General features: G+C 43.4%; 1 protein-coding gene across 2 annotated transcripts in view; it reads right to left on the bottom strand.

Annotated features, from left to right (window-relative positions):
- The window catches only part of CYP19A1 (cytochrome P450 family 19 subfamily A member 1), a 91573-nt gene that overhangs the window by 19996 nt on the left and 50919 nt on the right, over positions 1–20658 (bottom strand). The window contains exons 2-3 of one of the 2 annotated variants that reach the window (XM_011755946.3): positions 12948–13130; positions 7054–7204 (exon numbers count right to left, since the gene is read on the bottom strand). In XM_011755946.3, the coding sequence (XP_011754248.2) occupies positions 7054–7204; positions 12948–13092 (296 nt within the window). In that variant the 5' untranslated portion in view covers positions 13093–13130. Of the gene's footprint in view, positions 1–7053; positions 7205–12947; positions 15001–20658 lie in introns of those variants that run through there. The other variant, XM_071066853.1, reaches the window with a different exon arrangement.

Below are 20658 nucleotides of genomic sequence, written 5' to 3'. Positions count from 1 at the left end.
AAAAGTAGGCTGGATTGATCTAGCCAGAGTAAATCAGAGAAGTGAAGAACAGAAGGTCAGTGACGAACTAAGGACCCCAGCCCAGAGCTCCTCCTGGCAGTCAAGACAGGCCTGGCTCTGGCTTGTGGGCCAGCTTGCAACACTGCCATAGGCAAGCGTTATACTCATTAGTTGGGAGAATGAGGATTTCTTAGCACTGAGGAGAGTCCAACTGAGTCCCCAACCTCACAGGGACAGGGCACAGTGTTGGGTGTCTGGTCACTAGGGTTATTATCCCTCATTAAGCATGACTGAAGACAAAAGACATCTCCAAAGATGGCAGACCTATTGTCTGTTCAAAATGAAGAGTAGCCAGGGAGTAAGCTCTTAGGTGATGAGAAGGAAGCCACCTGAGTTCTGGGATTAAACAACTCACACACTTGTGGGCAGGTTCAACAGTGATGAGGAGGCAATTAATGGAATAATTGGTGACTTTTTTTTTTTGAGACAGAGTCTCATTCTATTGCCCAGGCTGGAGTGCAGTGGCACAATCTCAGCTAACTGCAAACTCCACGTCCCAGGTTCAAACAATTCTCGTGCCACAGCCTCCTGAGTAGTTGGGATTACAGGCGCCCGCCACCAGGCCCAGCTAATTTTGTGTGTGTGTTTTTAGTAGAAACAGGGTTTCACCATGTTGGCCAGGCTGGTCTCAAACTCCTGACCTCAAGTAATACGCCCACCTTCACCTCCCAAAGTGCTGGCATTACAGGTGTGAGCCACTGCACCCAGCTGGTGACAAACATTTAAAAACAGTTGCCTCGTGTAGATCTGTTCCATCAATCCTGTCACCTTTTCACTGTCCTTAACATCTCTAATATCCTCACTTACCCAGCTTAAATTCTAGGTGACTATAAGAGATAAGCAATCTTTATAACAGAGGAATCTTACTGTAACCACCCAACCAAGTGATCAAATTTAACATCAATGCTACTGGGACAACCCGTTACTCATCTTCTGATGTGATGTGATATGAAGTTCCTAGTACTACTGAAGTGTTATTGCAAAAATGTGCAACCTTAATCTAATTGAGCCTTTAGACCCAATTTCAGTTTACAAGAAATACAGGGAATAGTTGAATATAGTAAATGACATCCTGATGAAACAGTGAGAGAAATTCAGAATGTGGGATATCTTATAGTTGACCTGGTCTCTTCAAAAGGTCAATGTCATAGGGGGAAAAGTGTGACTGGGGGACGGCTCTTTCAATTTTCCTACTCATTTGATAATTTTCTTAATAGAAAGTTGGGAAGAAATTATTGTCAATCATTAAAATTAAAATACCCTTCCCTGAATCCTCAACTCCCTTGACCCTCTTCTTACTTTGTCATGGTTGCCTGGTAAAACCACAACTCCAGCTAAGTCCAACTCTGAGCTTATTCTGTGCTTGCATCTGGCAGTTGAGGCTGGGAAGAAAAGAAAAACCATGTATGTGCACACGTGTGTGTGCATGTGTGTGCGTGAGCACACACGTGCCTGCTGTCAGGTCTTGGTTAAATTCAAGTGGGCTCTCAGTGTCGCTGGCAATGCTACTGCAAGTCCCCAGCCCATTCACTCTCTCACTCTTCTACATGACTATTATATTCTCCCCACTCAGCCCCAGCTGAAGACTTTATTTCCAATTTTCCCAAGAAAATGGAAACAACTACAAGAGAATCTCCGCAAGCCCCAACGACCCGGACCTGTGCCCGTATATTCCACCTTCCCTCCTATTACGATGGAAATTCCATGTCCCCATTCAAGGCCAACCCATCCACTTGTCCCCAGGGACCTCTTCACGTCTCACTTAGCACACCCTTCCTTTCTCTTCCATCAACAATCATTTGATTTTCCTCCATAACTGACCATTCCCCCTACAACTCACATGCTGTAATTTCTCCTATTTTAAAAATCAAATTTCCTTTGCCTGCACATCTTGTTCAGCTACTGTCCCATTTCCTGCCTTCTTTATGGCAAACTCCTTGGAAGACTTGTCTACACTTGATGCCTCTGATTCTTCTCCCCCTATTCTCTTCTCTGTTCAGACTTTTGCCCTGACTAGTCCAATGAAACTGCTATTGTCAAGGTCACCTGTGACTTCCCTGTTGCTAAACGCAGTACTGAAATCTCCATGCATTCCCTTTCCCCATCAGTGGTATTTGACATGGTTCACAATTTTCTACGCCCTGATATGGATTCTTCACCTGGTTTTCAGACATCACACTTTCCTGGTTTTCTCTTCTCGGTCCAGCTGCTCCTTCTCAGTCTCTGTTGCTAGTTTCTGTCCTATTTACATTAGAGGGTCTCCAGGTTCAGTCCTCTCTACTCAATCATCCCACTCAGATGTCAACTGGGCATGTCAAATCTAACATGTCTAGAATGGAACCCTAATCTCTCCCCTTCCCAACTTGCTCCACCTATCTTAGGACACGATGTCCCCATTCAATGCAAAACTGGACAGCACTTTGACTCTTTTTTTTTTTTTCTCTTACATCCTACATCCAATCTGTCAGCAAGTCTGTTGGCTTTGCCTTCAAAATTTGTCTGGAATTTTCCCTCATATCTTATCACCTCTACTGCTACCACCTGGACCAGCCACCGTCACCTCTTGCCTAACTGGTCTCTCTGTCCCCATCCCTTGTCTTCTTGCACCTATTATCAACAGAGCAGCCAGAATGATTCTGCTGAAACACAAATGAGTCACATGCGTCACTCCTCTGCTCAAATTCTTCAGTGGCTTCCTTTCTCACAGAGGGTAAAAGCTGGAGTTGTTACAATGGCCTGCAAGGCCTGACGTGATTTGGTGCCCTATTGCCTCTCTCATCTCATCTCCTGTGTTCTTCCACTCAGGATCTCGCCTTAGGACATTGGCACTTGCTGTTCCTTCTGTCTAGAATGCTTTTCCACCAGGTCTCTGCATGGGCTACTTGCTCATTTCCTTTAGGTTTTTATTTAAATGCTGTCTTCTCAGTGAGGGCTGCCTGAACCACCTATTTACAATCACACCTGCGTCTCTACAACTCGTCCTCCCCCATCCGCTTTCCCTATTCTTTTTCTATGTAATACCTATCTGCCTCATAACAGTGTGACCAGCTATCCTGGTTTGCCCAGGATTATGCCAGTTTCAGCACTGAAAGTCCCACATCCTGGGAAAGGCCCTGGTCCCGGGCAAACTGAAACAATTGGTCACTCTGCTGATACACTATATATTTTACTTGTTTATTGTTGACCTAGTGACAACATACTGCTCCATGAGGTAAAGGAATTTTGGCTGTTTTTTTCACTGCTGTATTCCCAGAGCTTAGAACAATACCTGCTGCTATACATAGTAAGTTTTCAATAAATATTTAATGGATGAAGAGCCAGTAATGACTATTACAACTTAGAATCATTCAGTGCTTAGTATATAATAAATTCTCAGTAAATGTACATTCAAAGAATAAATGAAGGAAACCCCTGCAAATGATGTGTAAATTTGCACATCTTTAAGACAGATGTAAAAATATAACCCTAATTAGTATGTTAATTGCTAACAGATATGCAAATAGAACCCGAATTAGCATGCTAATTGCTAATTTCCCTTTATGAGTGCTACATAAATTTTTTTTTGTATTCATGACAAAAACGAATCTAGGGACATATAATGGACATATAGTGTCATGCAGCACCTACAGACCCTCATTAATTTAGAGCACAGCTGCCTGGGTAGCTGACTGGGGGAAGAACGGTGCACACATCATCTACATCTCACCAGATGGACTGTGCCTCGACGCCCCCAGTGGTGCAGGCGGAATCGCAGCAGCCCACATGCCTGACTTCTCCCCTGAAGTTCTGCAGCCCCCATTACTTTGGGACAAAGCTGGTTGGAAAAGTTGGACCATAATTTCTACACAGTTGTAATGACTACAGACCTCAAACTTTTCAAAAGAAAAAAAAAATCTGGCAAACTATTCAAATAAAAATAAAAAGCTTTCTGAGGTCCAGTGGGGTCTTTTCAAGAGGTACGGGGAGTTCTGGAAGGGACTTGAAGAGCAGGCAAGGAAAGGAGATGGGGACAAACATGTCCTATTCCCGCGGGGAGCTCAGCCTTTAACAACAAAATGGAACTGCTCTGAGGCAATTAAGGAGAACACAAAGACTCCAACAAGTGAAAAGCCTGAGAGGACAGGAAAAGGAAAGAACTGGGAGAGCTGGGGGTAGGGTGGGTGGGTTGTGGCCGCGTCTCTGCGTGCACAAGCGCCTGACTTGGTCGGGGTTGTTGGAATCAGTTTTCTAATTAAGATTAGCAGAGTGGTCAGATGCCACCCCCACTGTAACGAGCAACCACTTCAAGAATTGTCTTTGGGAATTCAGGGAGTTTTTCTGGAGACTTAAGAATCTAGCATCGAAATATCTAGTATGTCAGAATGATTTCTATCCTGGTACTGTGGTCCTTTCTCAATTCCATCATTCTTTACACCAATTCTAGTCTTATACTGCCACCACCTCAGCATAAGACAAAACCAAACCTGCATCGCTGTTTCCCCTAACCCCGGGGAGAGGCCCTCCTGCCCCAGGAGCTTCCGCCTCCACCCCCTCTCCAGATGGAAGTTCTCAAACTCAGTCACACCCTGGGATCACCTGGGGAGTATTAAACACCACTGATGCCTGGGTCCTACCCTCAGAGGTTCTGATCTAAAAATGGGGGTGTGGCCTAGGCAGTGGGGCTTTGAAAATCTCCCTGGGTGACTCTAAGGTACAGCTAGGGTGAGAAGCATGGCACTGTGCTAGATCCTGGGCAGCAGGTAGATATCCTTCTAGATAAATATCCTGGGGGTCACTTCACCTGTCTGCTGAGGGAAAGAGGTGGTGGGGAAGGCAGACCCTGGGCTGGGGAGAGCTGGAAGGCAGGTGGCTGTGTGGGGAAATGTAAGAGAAGCAGCAGCAAATGTCCCTACCCGCAAACCCAAACACCAGCGCTTCCAGGATATTTGTGAGACCGTAGCCAGTTGTAAAAGTGACTCAAGTACTGATTTTTAAAATGAGAACATACCAAGAACATATCATAGTCACTTAAATTTGGCTGACTAAAGCCTAATAGACCAGGAGAATTAAAATTAAAAAAGTAATTATGATCTAGTTCTTAGAGCAGTGGTTCTCAAACTCAAGTGTGCAGCAGAATCACCTGCAGACTTTGTTAAAACACGGATTGCGGGTCCCACCCCAGACTGTCTCATTTAGTAGGTCAGGGTGGGGCCCAAGAAGGTGCATTGCTAACAAGTTCCCAGGCTTGTTGATGCTGCCTGTTGAAGGACCACACTTTGAAAACTACTGCATTAATGTACGTCACAATGAACCCAATGAAATGCTGTTTCCACCTGAAGCCATTTCTGTTTAGTTGTGTGAGGTCTGCCTCAGCTACTCTTAGAAGTGCTACAACATGAAACTGAATGAAACAAACAAAAAAATCCCAGGCCAAAAAAAAATTGTTTTGGATAGTTTGAAATATTTGGAAGTATTAAAATAACACCTATTTCTCTCCTGCTTCCTTCTTTCAGTATCTGCTTCAAATATTTGGGCTTTGAGGATACCGTGGTATTTTATGAGATGACGTATGTAATCTTGACCTGAAAAAATTATGTAGTTTCTAGAAAAGCTTCACTTGCTTTTGAGCTATAGTCTTTGTATCTGAATGAATAATTTGAACAAATTGGTAAAACACCCTGGTCAGCTTCGGTTTGTGGGTAAAGCTCTGTCAGGGATTACAAATATAAAAATGTGTTAATGAGACAGTGTTTGCACATAGGTTTGCTAAAAATCTACTAAAACTGGCTGAAAGTCTACGGAAATACGCTGCCTTTGAAATTCTCCATTTTCTAAGATCAATAAACAAGAAAACGAGTATTTCACCAAACTAGTTCTTTATAGTCAATTCCTATTTAGTTAACCATAGAACTAATTCAATCTGCTAGTTATCCACAAAATATAATAATGCAGAGAGGGAGGACACTATTTTTTTAAATGGGTAACATTGTTCCTGATTTATGTAAGATCCCTCCACTGGATACTGGCGTAAAGTCATAAATGGAAGAGCAGCATGTGAATGACTTCTTTTTCTACCGTCTCTTCTTTTATTTTCTTTTTTCTTTAATCAGATTCAGCCAAGGTCGGCTTACCATCTGCTCTTTTAGAGGTGCTCAGTGGCTTGGCAGGAGAATAAATTAGCAAATTGCTGATCAGATACCTCTGCCTCAGGTTTTATTTTACTTTTTAAAAGACAGGGTCTTGCTCTGTCACCCAGACTATAGTGCAGTGGTGTCTTGGGTTTTATTTTTGTTTTGTATGGGTTTTTTCTTTGTTTGTTTGGCTTGGTTCTTTTTAATGTTTATTTGTGGTTAAGACCAAAAAACTTCGGAAAGCAGAAAAGATAACACCTCTCCCTAAAGTATGTTTCGTTGAAATCAAATTATCTGGCTTCCAAGTTTCCACATTCACTGCTCACAGAGACTGTAAATAATTTCCCAACTTTCCAGAGTTATTTATTTATGTTCCGCTGACTTCATTTCAAGCAAAACCCAATTATTCTGTTTCAATGTTAGATTTCTGGGGATTGCTCACCTTCATTTCAGTGGTAAAAATATAGCATTAGAAACAAAGACATCAATAATCAAAATAAAGCTGTCTTAAGTGGAAAAAACTCCAGCCTCGATTTAAAAAGTATGTCTCCTGCCGGGCGCGGTGGCTCACGCCTGTAATCCCAGCACTTTGGGAGGCCAAGGTGGGTGGATCACGAGGTCAGAAGATTGAGACCACCCTGGCTAACACGGTGAAACCCCGTCTCTACTAAAAATGCAAAAAATTAGCCGGGAGTGGCGGCGGCCACCTGTACTCCCAGCTACTCGGGAGGCCGACTCAGGAGAATGACGTCAACCCGGGAGGCGGAGCTTGCAGTGAGCCGAGATCGCGCCACTGCACTCCAGGCTGGGCAACAAAGCAAGACTCCGTCTCAAAAAAAAAAAAAAAAAAAAAAAGTATGTCTCCGATTATGAACAGACTCACTTGCTGATAATGAGTGTTTCCTCTCCAGAGATCCAGACTCGCATGAATTCTCCATACACCCGGTTGTAATAGTTGCAGGCACTGCCGATCCCCATCCACAGGAATCTGCCATGGGAGATGAGGGGTCCAATTCCCAGGCAGTAGCCAGGACCTAGGACAGGTGTCAGAGAGTAAGCTACATCTTAGTCACACCAAAAATTGCAACTGCTTTGTGTTACTCCTGTTTTTGTTCTTTTATAGCTAAGTGTTCTTTACATTTGATGTATATCTGTGAATCATGAATAAAGTGATTTGAAACAAAACAAAACAAAAGCCTCACACTTAACATGAGGCTCTTCACCCCTCCGTGAGTAAAAAGGATTCAGTATCCACGCCACACTAGTTTTATTTGGTCTCAATCATTTCAGTCTGAATGAACTGGGGTGTGTGTGCTAATTTCTTCCCAGGTTAACCGGTATCAATGAGTTTTGAATACAAGTCAATTCGTGCGTTTGGTAGCAAACATGGAAACGCTGACGAGCCGGCAGATCTGTTTGGCGCGTAGTTTTTTTCTGGAAACTTTTGGTTTGAGTGCCCCAGTTGACAGAATAGGTGGGTTAAAACTGGTCTGTAGTTTTGTAGGAAATCTTTCAACTGAAAGAAACAAGATCTACAAGGACAATGTCTAATCCAAGAACATCTATTTTATTCCCCTCAAAAAAGACTGTTTAAGAAAAGGCTCTTAAGCTAAATCTCATTAGGCAAAATAAAGCTAAGAGTTGAGGAGTCAGGCAATGGGTCTTTGAGCCTCTAGACTGGAGTTTGAGTCCCATAATCTGGTTTTAGCTGAGAGTAGTGGCTGCTTACAACCTTGCTTATGCAGAGGATGGCAGAATTATAAAGAACATGAACCCAGGGAACAACTGGGGAATTTGATGTTGCTTATATCAGAGAACAAACTTGGTACTTTGATTTTACTGGTGGTGGTAAAAAGTTAGATTAAAAAGTTTTAGAATTTTTTAGAAATTGTCAAGTAGTAGTTTTTCTGAATCTTTCTCCTTTAATTCCATTCTGCCAGTGAAATCATTCTGAAGCCAAAACACTCCTAACTACGTGAGACAGCATTCTCACCTTATGGGCAAGAGTTGTGTAATGATATACATAGTGTAAGCTTTTGCTTGAATCACCTAAATTGGATGTTTAGTCCCAAACACAGCAAACAGTTTTTAGTCTTTTACTTTGCAATAGCTGAGTTAATATGAGCAAGACTGTCGGCTCTTTTTTCCCTTTAAATAGAAGATGTTTGCTCATACCTATAGAACCAAAATATGGTCTAAGGTTGTTAATCTTGTGATTATTTTAGTAACACTACATTATACAGTAGATGACTGACTTCGTATTAAAATAATTTCATTAAGCTCTTTAAAAGATTTCCACGGCAGATTTGATTGAATATGTATTTCCTTAAACTGTCATTAGATATATTAACCTTTAATCAATTAATATATGCATAATATTACCTCACTGGATATTTACAGCTTGGCACTTTGTAGATGCTCAATAAATATTTCCTGAATAAATTTTAAAAATTAATTAGGCATGTGTATCTAATATAAAGGATGAAGTTTTAAATGCCATCCTTTTTTTTGAGACAGAGTCTCGCTCTCTTGCCCAGGCTGGAGTGCAGTGGCATGATCTCGGCTCACTGCAACCTCCACCTCCCGGGTTCAAGCGATTCTTCTGCCTCAGCCTCCTGAGTAGCTGGGATTTGGGATTACAGGCTTGTGCCACCACACCCAGCCTGCCATGTAAAAATCTTAATATTTGGGACCTGCCATTCAAATGTAAGCTATGACGCAGGAGAGACGTATCTACTGAAAAAGGGAGATTGAACCTTGTGCTTAGATTAAGAACTTTAGTGTTCTAACCAGAAGAGAACCAGAGTTTTGAGTCCTTAGCGATCAATTCTGTATCAGCTTAATTCATCCAACAAACAATTACTGGTATAGATACTACTGGTATAGACACTAGCTCCAAATTAGGGACTGGAGATATTATAAGTATAATGGTCCCCATCAAAGTCTAGGGGCAAGACAGGAGAGTATGTGAAAAATAATTACAAAATAAAAGAATCTTAACACAGTGTGACCTTTTCATTTATGTGTATATCTTATGCTTCTACCCACCCTCCAGCTGGAGAGAAGAATGCTGGAGGAAGGTAGAAACTTTGGTAGAATATTAGGGAAATATTCTGGTTGTATCCACATTAAGCTGATCTTTGCTTCTCAGATTTAGGAATGCTTATTTAGGCATGCAGTGATTGTGGGAGCCTCTTTCACACCCTAAAAGGAGTAGTGAATGCTTTGCTGCATTTTTGTACAGAGACAGCCTCCTTGGAGCCAACAGCTGGGACCTCTCCCCAGCTGTCCTAATCAACAAGCTGTTGCTTTCCACGCCTTACACATATACACCATAGAGAAACCTGTGTGCACATATACATTCAGAACAGCCTTGTTCACAATAGCCCCAAACTAAAGACACCTCAAGTGTCCCTCAACAGTGGAACTGGCAATTAAACCATGAGATATTTATATAACTCAATACCCTATGGCAATGAAAATGAACTACACCTGCGTGCCACAATGTGGATGGATCTTAGAAACACACTATTGAGCAAAAGAAGCAAGATACGAGAATACATAATGTATGAATTGACTGCTAAAACGTTTAAAACAAGGCAAAATTAACCTGTATTCTCTGGGATATGAAATTATGTGGTAAAATGATGGAAAAAAAAAGCAAGGGAGTGACTGTCACAAAATCAAAGACGGTGTTTTCCTCTGGAGTGAGGGAGAGTGATTGCAAAGGCACATGAGCAGCTTCTGGAAGAAGGGTAACATCCGCTTTCTCAGGCTGCATTGTGATGGCAAATTTATCACCGCGCTGTGCACTTTTCTGTGAAACATTATCTTAATAAGAAAAAGTGGAATGTCAGTTGCCATGCTTTTTTCCCCCCCAGTTCTCTGCTCTGGGATGTGGTACCCAGGGCACAGCATGGCATATGGAGGGAGAGGACCCTTGTTCAGAGCTGGGGATGGCTATATGTCCTTGGGGAAGGGAGAGCAGCCCGTGCCAGGTGACTGTGAGTCCTGACCCAGATCAGTAGACTGGGAGCAATTTTTCAGAACTGAAGCTTCCAACCCTGCCCCCCACTACCCTGGCCACTCTCCCTCCCCCACAGGAATGACACTTTCCTCAGGACTTTCATAGCCCTTACCTGGCACTAAGTCAGCCACCTATGTGTGTGCCCCTGACTGTCTTTACTACATTTATATAATCCCCTCGGGGCAGAAACCACATCTCTTTAATCTTTTCACACATCCTCCCTCCCCTAAGCAGGAGAACAGGGCCTCTTAGTAAATACAGCTAGAAGAAGCTTAGATATGAGCCCCAGTTTCATCACTTACTAGTTGTGTGACTCTTTGAGTCTCAGTTTTGCCACCTACAAAACAGACACAAACACACCAACCTCACCATAGAAAATGGGCATGAAACTGCTTTGTAAATTATAACTCACTCAAGGACTTTAAATCATTGTAAGTTCCTCCAGCTTTCACTGGTCCTGAGCTTTCCTGACTCTGCGCTTCCCCCAAACCTCTAAAACCAAGAACCTAGAGAGCCACTGATTCAAGTGAGCTGGCAGGAGCTCAGGAGTATTGATCAGCAAAAACCACCCCAAACAAGGCCAATTTTCTTATCTTCCCTCCCCCAACCAGAAACCATAGGATCTCACAGTCTGTGCTACTAGTGGATTTTAACTAGACCTTCTGCTTTCAAAGGGAAAGTGTGAAACTAGAAACTACCTGTCCAGCAAAATGATCATCAACCTGGGCTTTAGGACTTCCTGGTGGCCCCCCTACATTCCCACTTCCTGTCCAGCTGGGGAGCTGACAAGCCATTTCCCTTCTCTGGGCTTTAACCCTCCACTTGTAAAATGAGGAGTTTGAACTCCATGGCTTCTCATGCTTGTCATAGCGTTTTGCCTGGGCAAGGCAGATCAGCTCCCCGGGTCTCAGTTTCCCCTTCTGTCAAACGAAGGAGTTAGGCTCATATCTGTGGCTCTCAACCTTGGCTGCTCATAAAAAATCAGGAGTGGAGATTTTTTTAAAAATAGCAGCCCCAAACCAGCTGAGCCCCTACCTCAGACAGTGCTGAGAATCACTGTGCTACTTGATCTGACTGTCAGTGGATGCAGCATGATGGCCCTGGCCCAGAAATGGTGGACAGAGTGAGATGCTGCCTACTCTCCTGCTGATCCAGAGCTTCAGGGCTGCTGGTTCTCAGGCTTGTCCTAACAGGCTGACCTCCTTGGTCAAGGGTCCAAGGAAATTCTACCAGTGCTGATTAGCATAAGCATCCGGGGGGACTTTTTAAAAATGCATGTTTCTAGACCTGAAGAGCCTGAGTCAAAAAGTCAGGAGCAGGGTCCAGGAACAGAAATGTTAACAAGCTCCTACCTGCTGGGTGTTCTTACATAGACTTAAAAGCTTGATAACCAGTGGCTTACTGGATGGGCAATGCGGTGTGGGCAGTGCTGGACTCTCCTGGCCTGATTCTCTGATAATACAGACAAATTAGAATTTAGCACCTGGGCCTATGAAGGGAAGAAGAGGAAAAAGAAGGCTTTCCACCCCTCTACGTACTCACCCCACCCCGACCATTCACTGACCCTGACCATGAAGCCCCCTTGGGAGAGGAGAAATCCAGTGAGGAAGGGCCACGCTGGGGAAGAGAGTTCAAGTTAAAGACAATGAAACAGTCCTCCCTTAGCTCTGAGCCTCCCTTCTCTAGAGCTGACCCTGTCAGGGAGCAGAGAACAAAATTAACTAAATGTTCCTTTAAACTGGGCATTAAAGTAATCTAAAATATCAGGCTGAATCAGGCAGAGAGACAGGCAATTATCTGCAATGTTAAAAAGAATCCAGACACAGAGCATTTTGTGCCAGCCCCATGCTCCCACTTCTGATCCCACTGAGACGAGGCCCACCACACTTACCAGTGTGTAATAACTACGCTCTTAGAGTCTCATTGGATATCTTATGGAATTGGGAACAGATGTGTCTGCAATGAGGCATCTTCACTGAAAACTAAAGAAGCAGTCTGAAATTTCAGGTCATTCTGAATTAATCTGATATCTGATCACTGTAGCTTTAACAGTGGAAGGGTGGGGTTTTCTATTGGGATTATCTGGATAATTATATTATTCTCCACTTTTGATTGACCCACAGATCTTGTTGAAGATTCTCTCGAGGTGTGATGTTCCAAGAGTACTGCAGTGGTCTGAATTTTTATCCCACTGCCTGGATCTCATTTGACCCTTATGGGAGCCAGGTAGTGGGAGAAAAATGGGGACCACTATCACCACATTCCCAAGAATAAGAGAAAATGATGAGTGGAATAAAGAGAAGGGATAAATATAAGACAAAGAGGGGGCATGGAGGAAGCAAAATGAAAGGGAGAAGAAAAGCAGTGAAGAAGGCGTTCCAGAGACATTTTCACCTTCAGAGCAAATTTGCAATCTCATTTTTAAAAGTTAACCAGAAAACCCTGGAATTTTACTTTACTCCACCCCATCTTGAGCTTGTTTTAAAGGTACTTGTGCCAAGTCTACTTTACGAAAGCACAGTGCAGACTGGAAGGGTTTATCTAAGATATTTTTAAAGTGCTTTCATTTAAAATGTGCAGATAATTGGTTTGAAAATTTTCACCCAAGTCCTTATTTGCTAACACAGCCATAGTCTTCAGAGATCTTACCAGGTGTGCTTTTTGTCCTTTTGCAAAATTTTCTTTACCATCATGGACCAAAATCCCAAGTAAATAATCTCCTTAGAAATGGAAATAAACAACTGACTTACCTGGTATTGAGGATGTACCCTCATAATTCCACACCAAGAGAAAAAGGCCAGTGAGGAGCAGGATTGGCATGGTGGCAGCAGGCATGGCCTCAGGCACCATGCTGGTGATGTTATAATGCATCGGGTTCAGTATTTCCAAAACCATCTTGTGTTCCTTGACCTCAGAGGGGGCAATTTAGAGTCCTGTGGAAATCAAAGGGACAGAAAATTACAGAATCCCCTTAAAGGTTCATCTACAGCTCCTGTTGCTTCAGACGGTGCTGCACAGTACAGATTCACTCACTGTTTTATAATGTGATCAGACATTTAGGCAAGACTAATTTATGGTTACAAGTCAAAACAAGGAAGCCCAAGAAAGATCTTTTGGCTTGAATTGCAGTATTTCTGACCTTGGTAGAGTCTCAGGTTCCTTTAGACGCTTGGTCTGATAGAACCTTATCATCTTGCCCTTGAGTGGGTAGAGTGACGTGCATTCCCAATTGAAAGCCAAATTTCTTGTCAAAATATAAGAAAATAAAGCTCATTCCAGAGGTGGAGTCATTCTGTGACTTCATCAGCAGGTTTTGTTTAGGCAATCTTCTTCCCTTGAAGCCAAATCAATTTAAAAACAAAAAAAGCAATTCCCCCAACTCCCCTTTTTGACCAAAATGACTTTTTTGATCAAAATAGTTTCTACAGTAAGAACACAATTCTTGGGCATCGAGGTCTTCTCAGAGCCTTCCATCAGTTTGCCTATTAAATTCAAAGTGACTCACTCAGGCCATCTCTAGTGACTTCAATGAAGATCTAAAATCTCTTGTACCATGGGCCAGATTAAACAGTGTCCCTAGGGACCTGCCAACGGTAGTGTGGAAAAAAAGAATTGCAGAGGACGAATAAAGGGAGAAGAGAAAGAAAGGAATGGGGAAGGAGGAAGAAAGAGAACGGCAGAATAGGATGCCACCAGCAATAGGCTCAGGTGCCACTCAGGAACCTCATTCGAAGAGCAGCTAACATCCTGTGCAAGACAATCAATTTACAGTCTGATGTGCTGGTTCTATTGTGTTTTTCAACATTCTATTGAGTCTGTATTTTCAGCCAGGTTTTGTAATCCCTTTACTCTCAGAACAGAGTTTCAGGGATGGTAGGTAGTTTGTAGCTGAAGAGGTGTAGTTTGAACAAACTTGTATAGTGAGGAAAGAGTGAGTCATCATTAAATGCATTTTCAGTGGCAGATGACATGCTCCAAGGTTTGCCTTTACTTAGATAGTGCCTACAGTTTTTGGAACTTGCAGTGGCTCTCAAACGAACTTGGGCTGGGTTTCACCTAGTAATAAAGTAATAAAATTCTAGATTCATAGCCAGGGCTTCTAATTGGATATCCAGGGCTCTGTGGATTCCTTGAAACACTGCATAACATTGTATCGGCTCATGTGCACATTCTGGTGGAGAAAGGCCATAACTTTCATCAGATTCTTAAGGAGTATGTAATTGTATTTCTTCTCTGATCTACATGAGATCTTAAAGTCCAAAGACTGATTTCCGTCAACTACAAAAATTCGACAACATAGTTGAATTTATCCAGTTGCTTCATCATTTTATGTTATTCTACCATTTAAATAATCATTAATGCTTGGATGCAGGGCACTGAAAATGCCTGCGCTTATGTTGAGCAGTTTTGGGGTTGTTTTTTTCATATATATAAGTTGAGACTAAAAAGTCAGCCTTGTGTATGTTATCATCTGGTTCCTTTGTTGATGACAAGCTATTTTTAACAGGCTGAGGTTTTAAATTTCTAGAGTGGAATTTGACATCATTCTGAGTAAGCTCTATGTGACTTTCTGACAGCCAGGACCCTTAAAGTTTCTATTTATATTGATGAAACCTGAAACCATTGTTCAAAGCATAAATGAGGAAAGTGGTTGCGACAAAAAGGATGAAGATGTCCCACAGGAAGTGATGCCAGCAAAAATCTTCACATTATAGGAACTTCCAGAGGTATTTCACAACATTGAAAGCAAAGAGTATAAGATGTTGGAAGCTGATGCAAATTTATAAAGGACTATGGCAATTCACTGGTAGAGAAAAGATGTTCCCTCAGTAGCGTAAGTTATGCAAAGAGAAGAAGGCAAGAACTTTTAAAAAAAAAAAACCTCTCAATAAGTTTATTTTCACAAAGAAAGAAAACACTTAAAATGTTGCATTGTTTCTAATGTTTCAAATTACTGTGTACTAAAATATTTGTTTTACTATTTTTGTTTGCTTGTCTCCCTACACACTTACAACCTATGGTAAGGGTTTCTAATGCTTTGACAAAAAATTTTAAAGGTCACAGAACAGTTGTAATTTTTCTCTTGATTTTTAGGATTGCTTTGCACAGTTTTAGCTTGCATGGCCATTTTTACAGTCCCATACTACCATGCAAAGTGAGGACTGTTTGTGTGTCTAAAATGTTTAACAGAGCTAAGAAGCCTGGTTTCTCATCTTCCTCAAAAGTATGTCATAAAGATCCCCGAGAAGAGCATCACTTAAAAACCCAACAGGGTAAGAATATTTTTTAACACCCAGAAAGCGTGTGCTGTGTCAATTATTGTTCTAAGCACTTTACAAATATTAAGCCACTCATCTTCATGATAAGCCTGAGAGCTAAGTCTAACTATCCCCATTTTACAGATGGAGAAACTGAGGCCTGGGGAGGTTAAGCAGCTTGCCCTAGAGCACCCAGCTCACATGTGACAGAGCTGAAATTGGAGCCTAGGTGGTCTGTCTCCAGAGCCCATGCTCTTTATCATGCCGTTTTGCAACCTATTATGGGATTCAGTCCCCACATTCATGGACTTTTCATTCGTTTATGCTCACTCCTGGGCTAATAATAGGAATTATTCTATTATTTAGAATAACTCCTTTTAAAGGATTAAGCTTTATGGATCTCTGCATGCCACAGCTGGAAAGGTCCTTTGAGCTTCTCTCCTGATTGCACATTGGTTTTCCTGTTCAGTGGAACATTCTAATGGGCCACGTGGGTATGTTGAACAGAAGTCTTCAAATAGGGGTACAGGAGTATAGGAAGGTCCTAGAACTTGCACATAGGTTGTTCATATGTCCCCTTGGCTAGTAATACCCTCCTCTCACCCCCAAACATACACATATAGGCACACAGCCCTCAGGTGCTGTGCATTTGCCAGGCCGTCTCAAATGCCTGGGTCTCCACTGCCCTCTGAGGGTCATTTTCTTGGGTCACCCCATTATTACCTGCTGAGTGGTCTCTGCCTGCTCAGGCATCCCACATTTTCCTGGCACCAAGCAGGGGCTCTGGCCACTTGATGCACCAGGCCCGTGTGCCTGTGCTACATGGAGCCTATTAATACCTTCATTCAATGCCCCACCAACCTCTGCGTAAGGAAATGCGAGTCCTACACCCAAAGTCCTCAGCCTGAGTCAGGGCAAAAACCTGTGGGGACACAGCAGAGCCCAGGTGTCCTGGTGACCTGGGGGTCTGAACACATTCGGGTCCTACAGTGCCATGAAGGACTCTCAGATCCTCTAGTACAGCTCAAGCCCTAACCCTAGCCTGCCACAGGGAGGGGAGGCAGGCCCTGGCCTTGCAGAAGTGCTGCCTAGCATGTCCAGACCCTGCTAAATCCTACCTTTTAGCATGGGGGCTACTGGCCCAGCAGGGAAACAGGCCCAGTCACCCTGGATCTGAGGGCTGGGTGCCAAGCTTGCACTCCCTCTTATTCTCTCCAGCAAACCTGGCCCATCCCTCTTTCACACCCTAGCTCCTGCAGAAATGCATTTTTTTCTCTACCCATTTCCTCTTATCTCCCGACTTCTGCCTGGCCACACTAAAACCTGTCTCTGAAAGCTGACACATGACCTGACTACTGCCTGATCTGTACCTCTTCCCCATCTATGTTTGTTCTTGATCTCATTCTGCGGCGTTGGACCCATTTGGCCATTCCTCCTTCTTGTATCTGTTCTCCAATGATGGTTGTGGCAGGTTTCTCTCATTGTTTCTATTCCTCTACAGCCGTTCTTATTCCTCCGTCAGTCCTCAAACCATGAGCATCTCTCCAGCCTAAACCGTTTGCCCCCTCTGCTTTATTCTCCTTTTCAGAACTCTATTTTCCTGTCTTAAGCTCTTACTTCTGTGAAGGCACCTCCCCCGATTCCCTTCTTGCCTCTGTCCTCTCCATCTCTGAAGCACTGACTGCCTAGTGAACTCCACGATGCAGATACTTCACCATTACTCCACAGTTACATCTAAAACCGAATCCATCAACCTCCTCCTGACCTTCTCCCTCTGTCCTTTTTTATTTTTATTTTTATTTATTTATTTTTGAGACAGAGTCTTGCTCTGTTGCCCAGGCTGGAGTGCAGTGGTGACACAATCTCAGCTCACCACAACCTCTGCCTCCCAGGTTCCAGCGATTCTCTTGCCTCAGCTTCCCCAGCAGCTAGGATGATAGGTACGTACCACCATGCCCAGTTAATTTTTGTATTTTTAGTAGGGATGGGGTTTCACTACGTTGGCCAGGCTAGTCTCAAACTCCTGATCTCAAGTGATCAGAGCCCTAACCTTCTTATACATCATTACCCTATCATCCAGCTTTAAAATCTTGGGTGTTTTGTACTTCCCTTTTCCCTTTACTTTCCTAACATATCCCTTCCCATCCCAGTCTAACCATATCCAGTCACAAAGTTCTAGGCATAGTCCTTAATAATGTCATGTCCCTGTCTCAAGATACATCCCTGTATTTTTTTAATCTTCTGGCTTATATGTTAATTTTTATAATGGGCCTTAACCCTACCCTCTGCTCCATTCATGACAAAGGATATCTCAGTGGTCAGTTGAAGGCAAATTCCTGGCTTCCTTCTTTGCCAAAACTTACCCCTACCTCAAACTCTCTAATATTAATTGCTCTCAAAAGCCTCTGCTGTGAAAAATCTACTGGGGATTCCTGGTGGACCCTCAATCCTCTTTTGGCAGCCCCAAGCTCTAATGTCTTCAAGGGCAACACAGGTGACGTGAATGTGGAGGGTGGGGGATGGACTGCAGCACATTCTAGAGCACAGCCTTCCTCTCAAAGGACCAGGCATGATGCCAAACAAACCATCTCTCCATGAGCCCAATCGAGACTCCAGCCCATTTGCTGCCATTACTCAGTATCTGAATCAACCATCACAACCTTCATGGAGCTACAAACTGGGAACTAGTCACTTGTGTTCTTCGTGCAACTACCTTTGTCTAGCCATGCTTTGGTGCCAGGCCATAAGCTACCTCTGAGTGACTTTGTAAGGTCAGCCATAGGGAACTCACTATTTTATCTAATGAAAGGATGTTGTCAAAGGCAATAGGTAAAATCACTTATTTTTATTATTCTGAGTGGATGTATGTTTGTAAATTTCCTCACGCCTCTTACAGAGCAAAAAGAGGCATTCATTCATGAAAAGTCAAACTCTTCCATCTGTTTCTTCTCCCTCTAGAAGGTGAATTCCCAAAGGACAGGGATCTGTGTGTCTCTCTCCTTCACAACTGTATTCCACTTCTAGAACAGTGTCCAGGCCTTCGTACATGCTTGCTACAAACCCGTTGCTTGAGTTTGCACTATCTCCAGCTTTGTTCGGCTTTTATTCCCCATTGTAAACTATCCAAGATCTTCCTTCTCAGACCTTCTCTTTCACTCTCTTCTGCACGTTGCTGCCAGATTTGCTTTTTAACTCAGCTTACAACACGTCAATCTTCTGCCAAAAACCCTTCTTTGCTTCCAGTTGTCTGCAAGGCTTTCAAATTCATCTTTTTTTTTTTTTTTTTTAACAGAGTCTTGCTCTGTCACCCAGGTTGGAGTGCAGTGATGAGATCTTGACTCACTGCAACCTCCGCCTCCTGGGTTCAAGGGATTCTCCTGCCTCAGCCTCCTGAGTAGCTGGGATTACAGGCACCCACTACCATGTCCGGCTAATTTTTGTATTTTTAGCAGAGACAGGGTTATCACCGTGTTGGCCAGGCTGGTCTTGAACTCCCGACCTCAGGTGATTCAACTGCCTCAGCCTCCCAAAGAGCTGGGATTACAGGTATGAGCTACCACGCCCCACCCCAAATTCGTCTTGACCCAGCCTTATTTTTTGGTTCTCTCCACTCAAAGTCTGACTCCTGCTTTACCACAACATCTTACCTGCTGAGTTCTTCCTCCTCCACGTTTCCCTGCTCGTCCAGTTCTGCCCCACTGGTTTCCCATGACAAGTCTGCTTCTTCTTCTCCTTGCCTGAGCCATCTCTTACCTGGTATAAATACTCCTCCTCTTTTTCTCTCTGACATGGGTCTTGGACTACTATTGATTTTGACTGCCAAGGCACTATATAAATCAGAGCCTTGGAGCGTTTCATTCAAGAAACACTTATTAGGAACCTTATCTGAGCAGGGTACTACATCCAGACATTCAGTTTTCTTTCTAGACATGGGAGGCAGTAAGACAAGCGAGCTGAAGGTGCTGCTAGCTAGGACATCTTATGAGAACCACAGTTCTCTAGAAAGACATGTAGAGCTGCCCATGAACTTCTACATCAAGGAGACACAGGGTATCAGGACTGGAAAGAAATGCTGTGATCTTCTAATAATATGGTTCTCTCCCTTTAAAAATGAGCCACTTACATGACATCCAGGGAAGGTCACTTGTCAATGGTTACTTAAAAGCAGGGAAGGTTCACCCATGTGCACATTCAGTGATCTGATTTCCATTCCCTGGCACTGGGGTCATGAAACTTGAGGTTCCAGTTGTTATTCCTAGCAAGCTTCCAGTGATTCCCTGGGACATTCTCGTTCTGGAGCAGGAGCGACACAATAGGAACCAACAGGAAAAATGCAGATAGATACACATGGTGTGGACTACCTTCAGGGCAAATGCCTTGTCCACCCTATAGTTCCCATCCCTGCTGTGGTCTCTGACTGACCATTTGTGTGGAATGAGCAAAAAGCCCTGAAGGCACCAATGGGAGACCTCAGCCCCTAGGGTTCTACCCACATAGGGAAGACTATTGACAGTGTATGAAAGGTACCTGCTGCTAACACCCACATTTCACATGTGTGTGCAGACCCAAGGCTCCTGGGCATCCTTCAAACAGGACTGTGACTTTCTCACTCACCTGTGAGGTCCCATGATTTCCAGCACAACACCTGCCCCAGGAGGTGCTCTGTGTGGGTTCGTGGAATCACTCCTTTCTTCACAATGACTTAGTGGCTGACTACCAGCAAGCCTGGGACTTGGGAACATTGGCAGTCAAAAGCAAGAGTAGTCCAAGAATGCCCTTATCTCAGCTAGCCTCTTTGCCCGTCTGATGGTGCCTCTGGTTCCTCAGATACCTAATCTATCGTCTTCCCAGTGGGCTGCATCTGATAGAGTCTCCCAGAGAAGTTTTTTTTAAACAGTGAGAAATGACTGTCTTAAAAGACTTCTTGATTATTTAAGGCATTTCAGGCCATGAGACAAAGTGGGGGCAGTATTTGGGGAACCTGTTGAATTGGGGTTGATCCTCCAGTTCCTATTGTATTGGGATTGCCTGACACCCAAACCATAGTTTTTTTCATGAGGAGTTCGACCTCGCCTTACAGAGGAGGCAGAAAGGGCCAGTTGGGGACTGTTCCAGCAACAGCAGTCATTTTTCTAAGAGGTTTCCCATGACTTCACTTTTCAATTCAATTTCATAAGACCTGATGGGTTACCTGGCCCCACAG

The sequence above is a fragment of the Macaca nemestrina genome, chromosome 7 (genome assembly GCF_043159975.1).
Source record: "Macaca nemestrina isolate mMacNem1 chromosome 7, mMacNem.hap1, whole genome shotgun sequence".
Lineage (NCBI taxonomy): Eukaryota > Metazoa > Chordata > Mammalia > Primates > Cercopithecidae > Macaca > Macaca nemestrina.
This window is presented reverse-complemented; position numbering and strand designations above follow the sequence as displayed.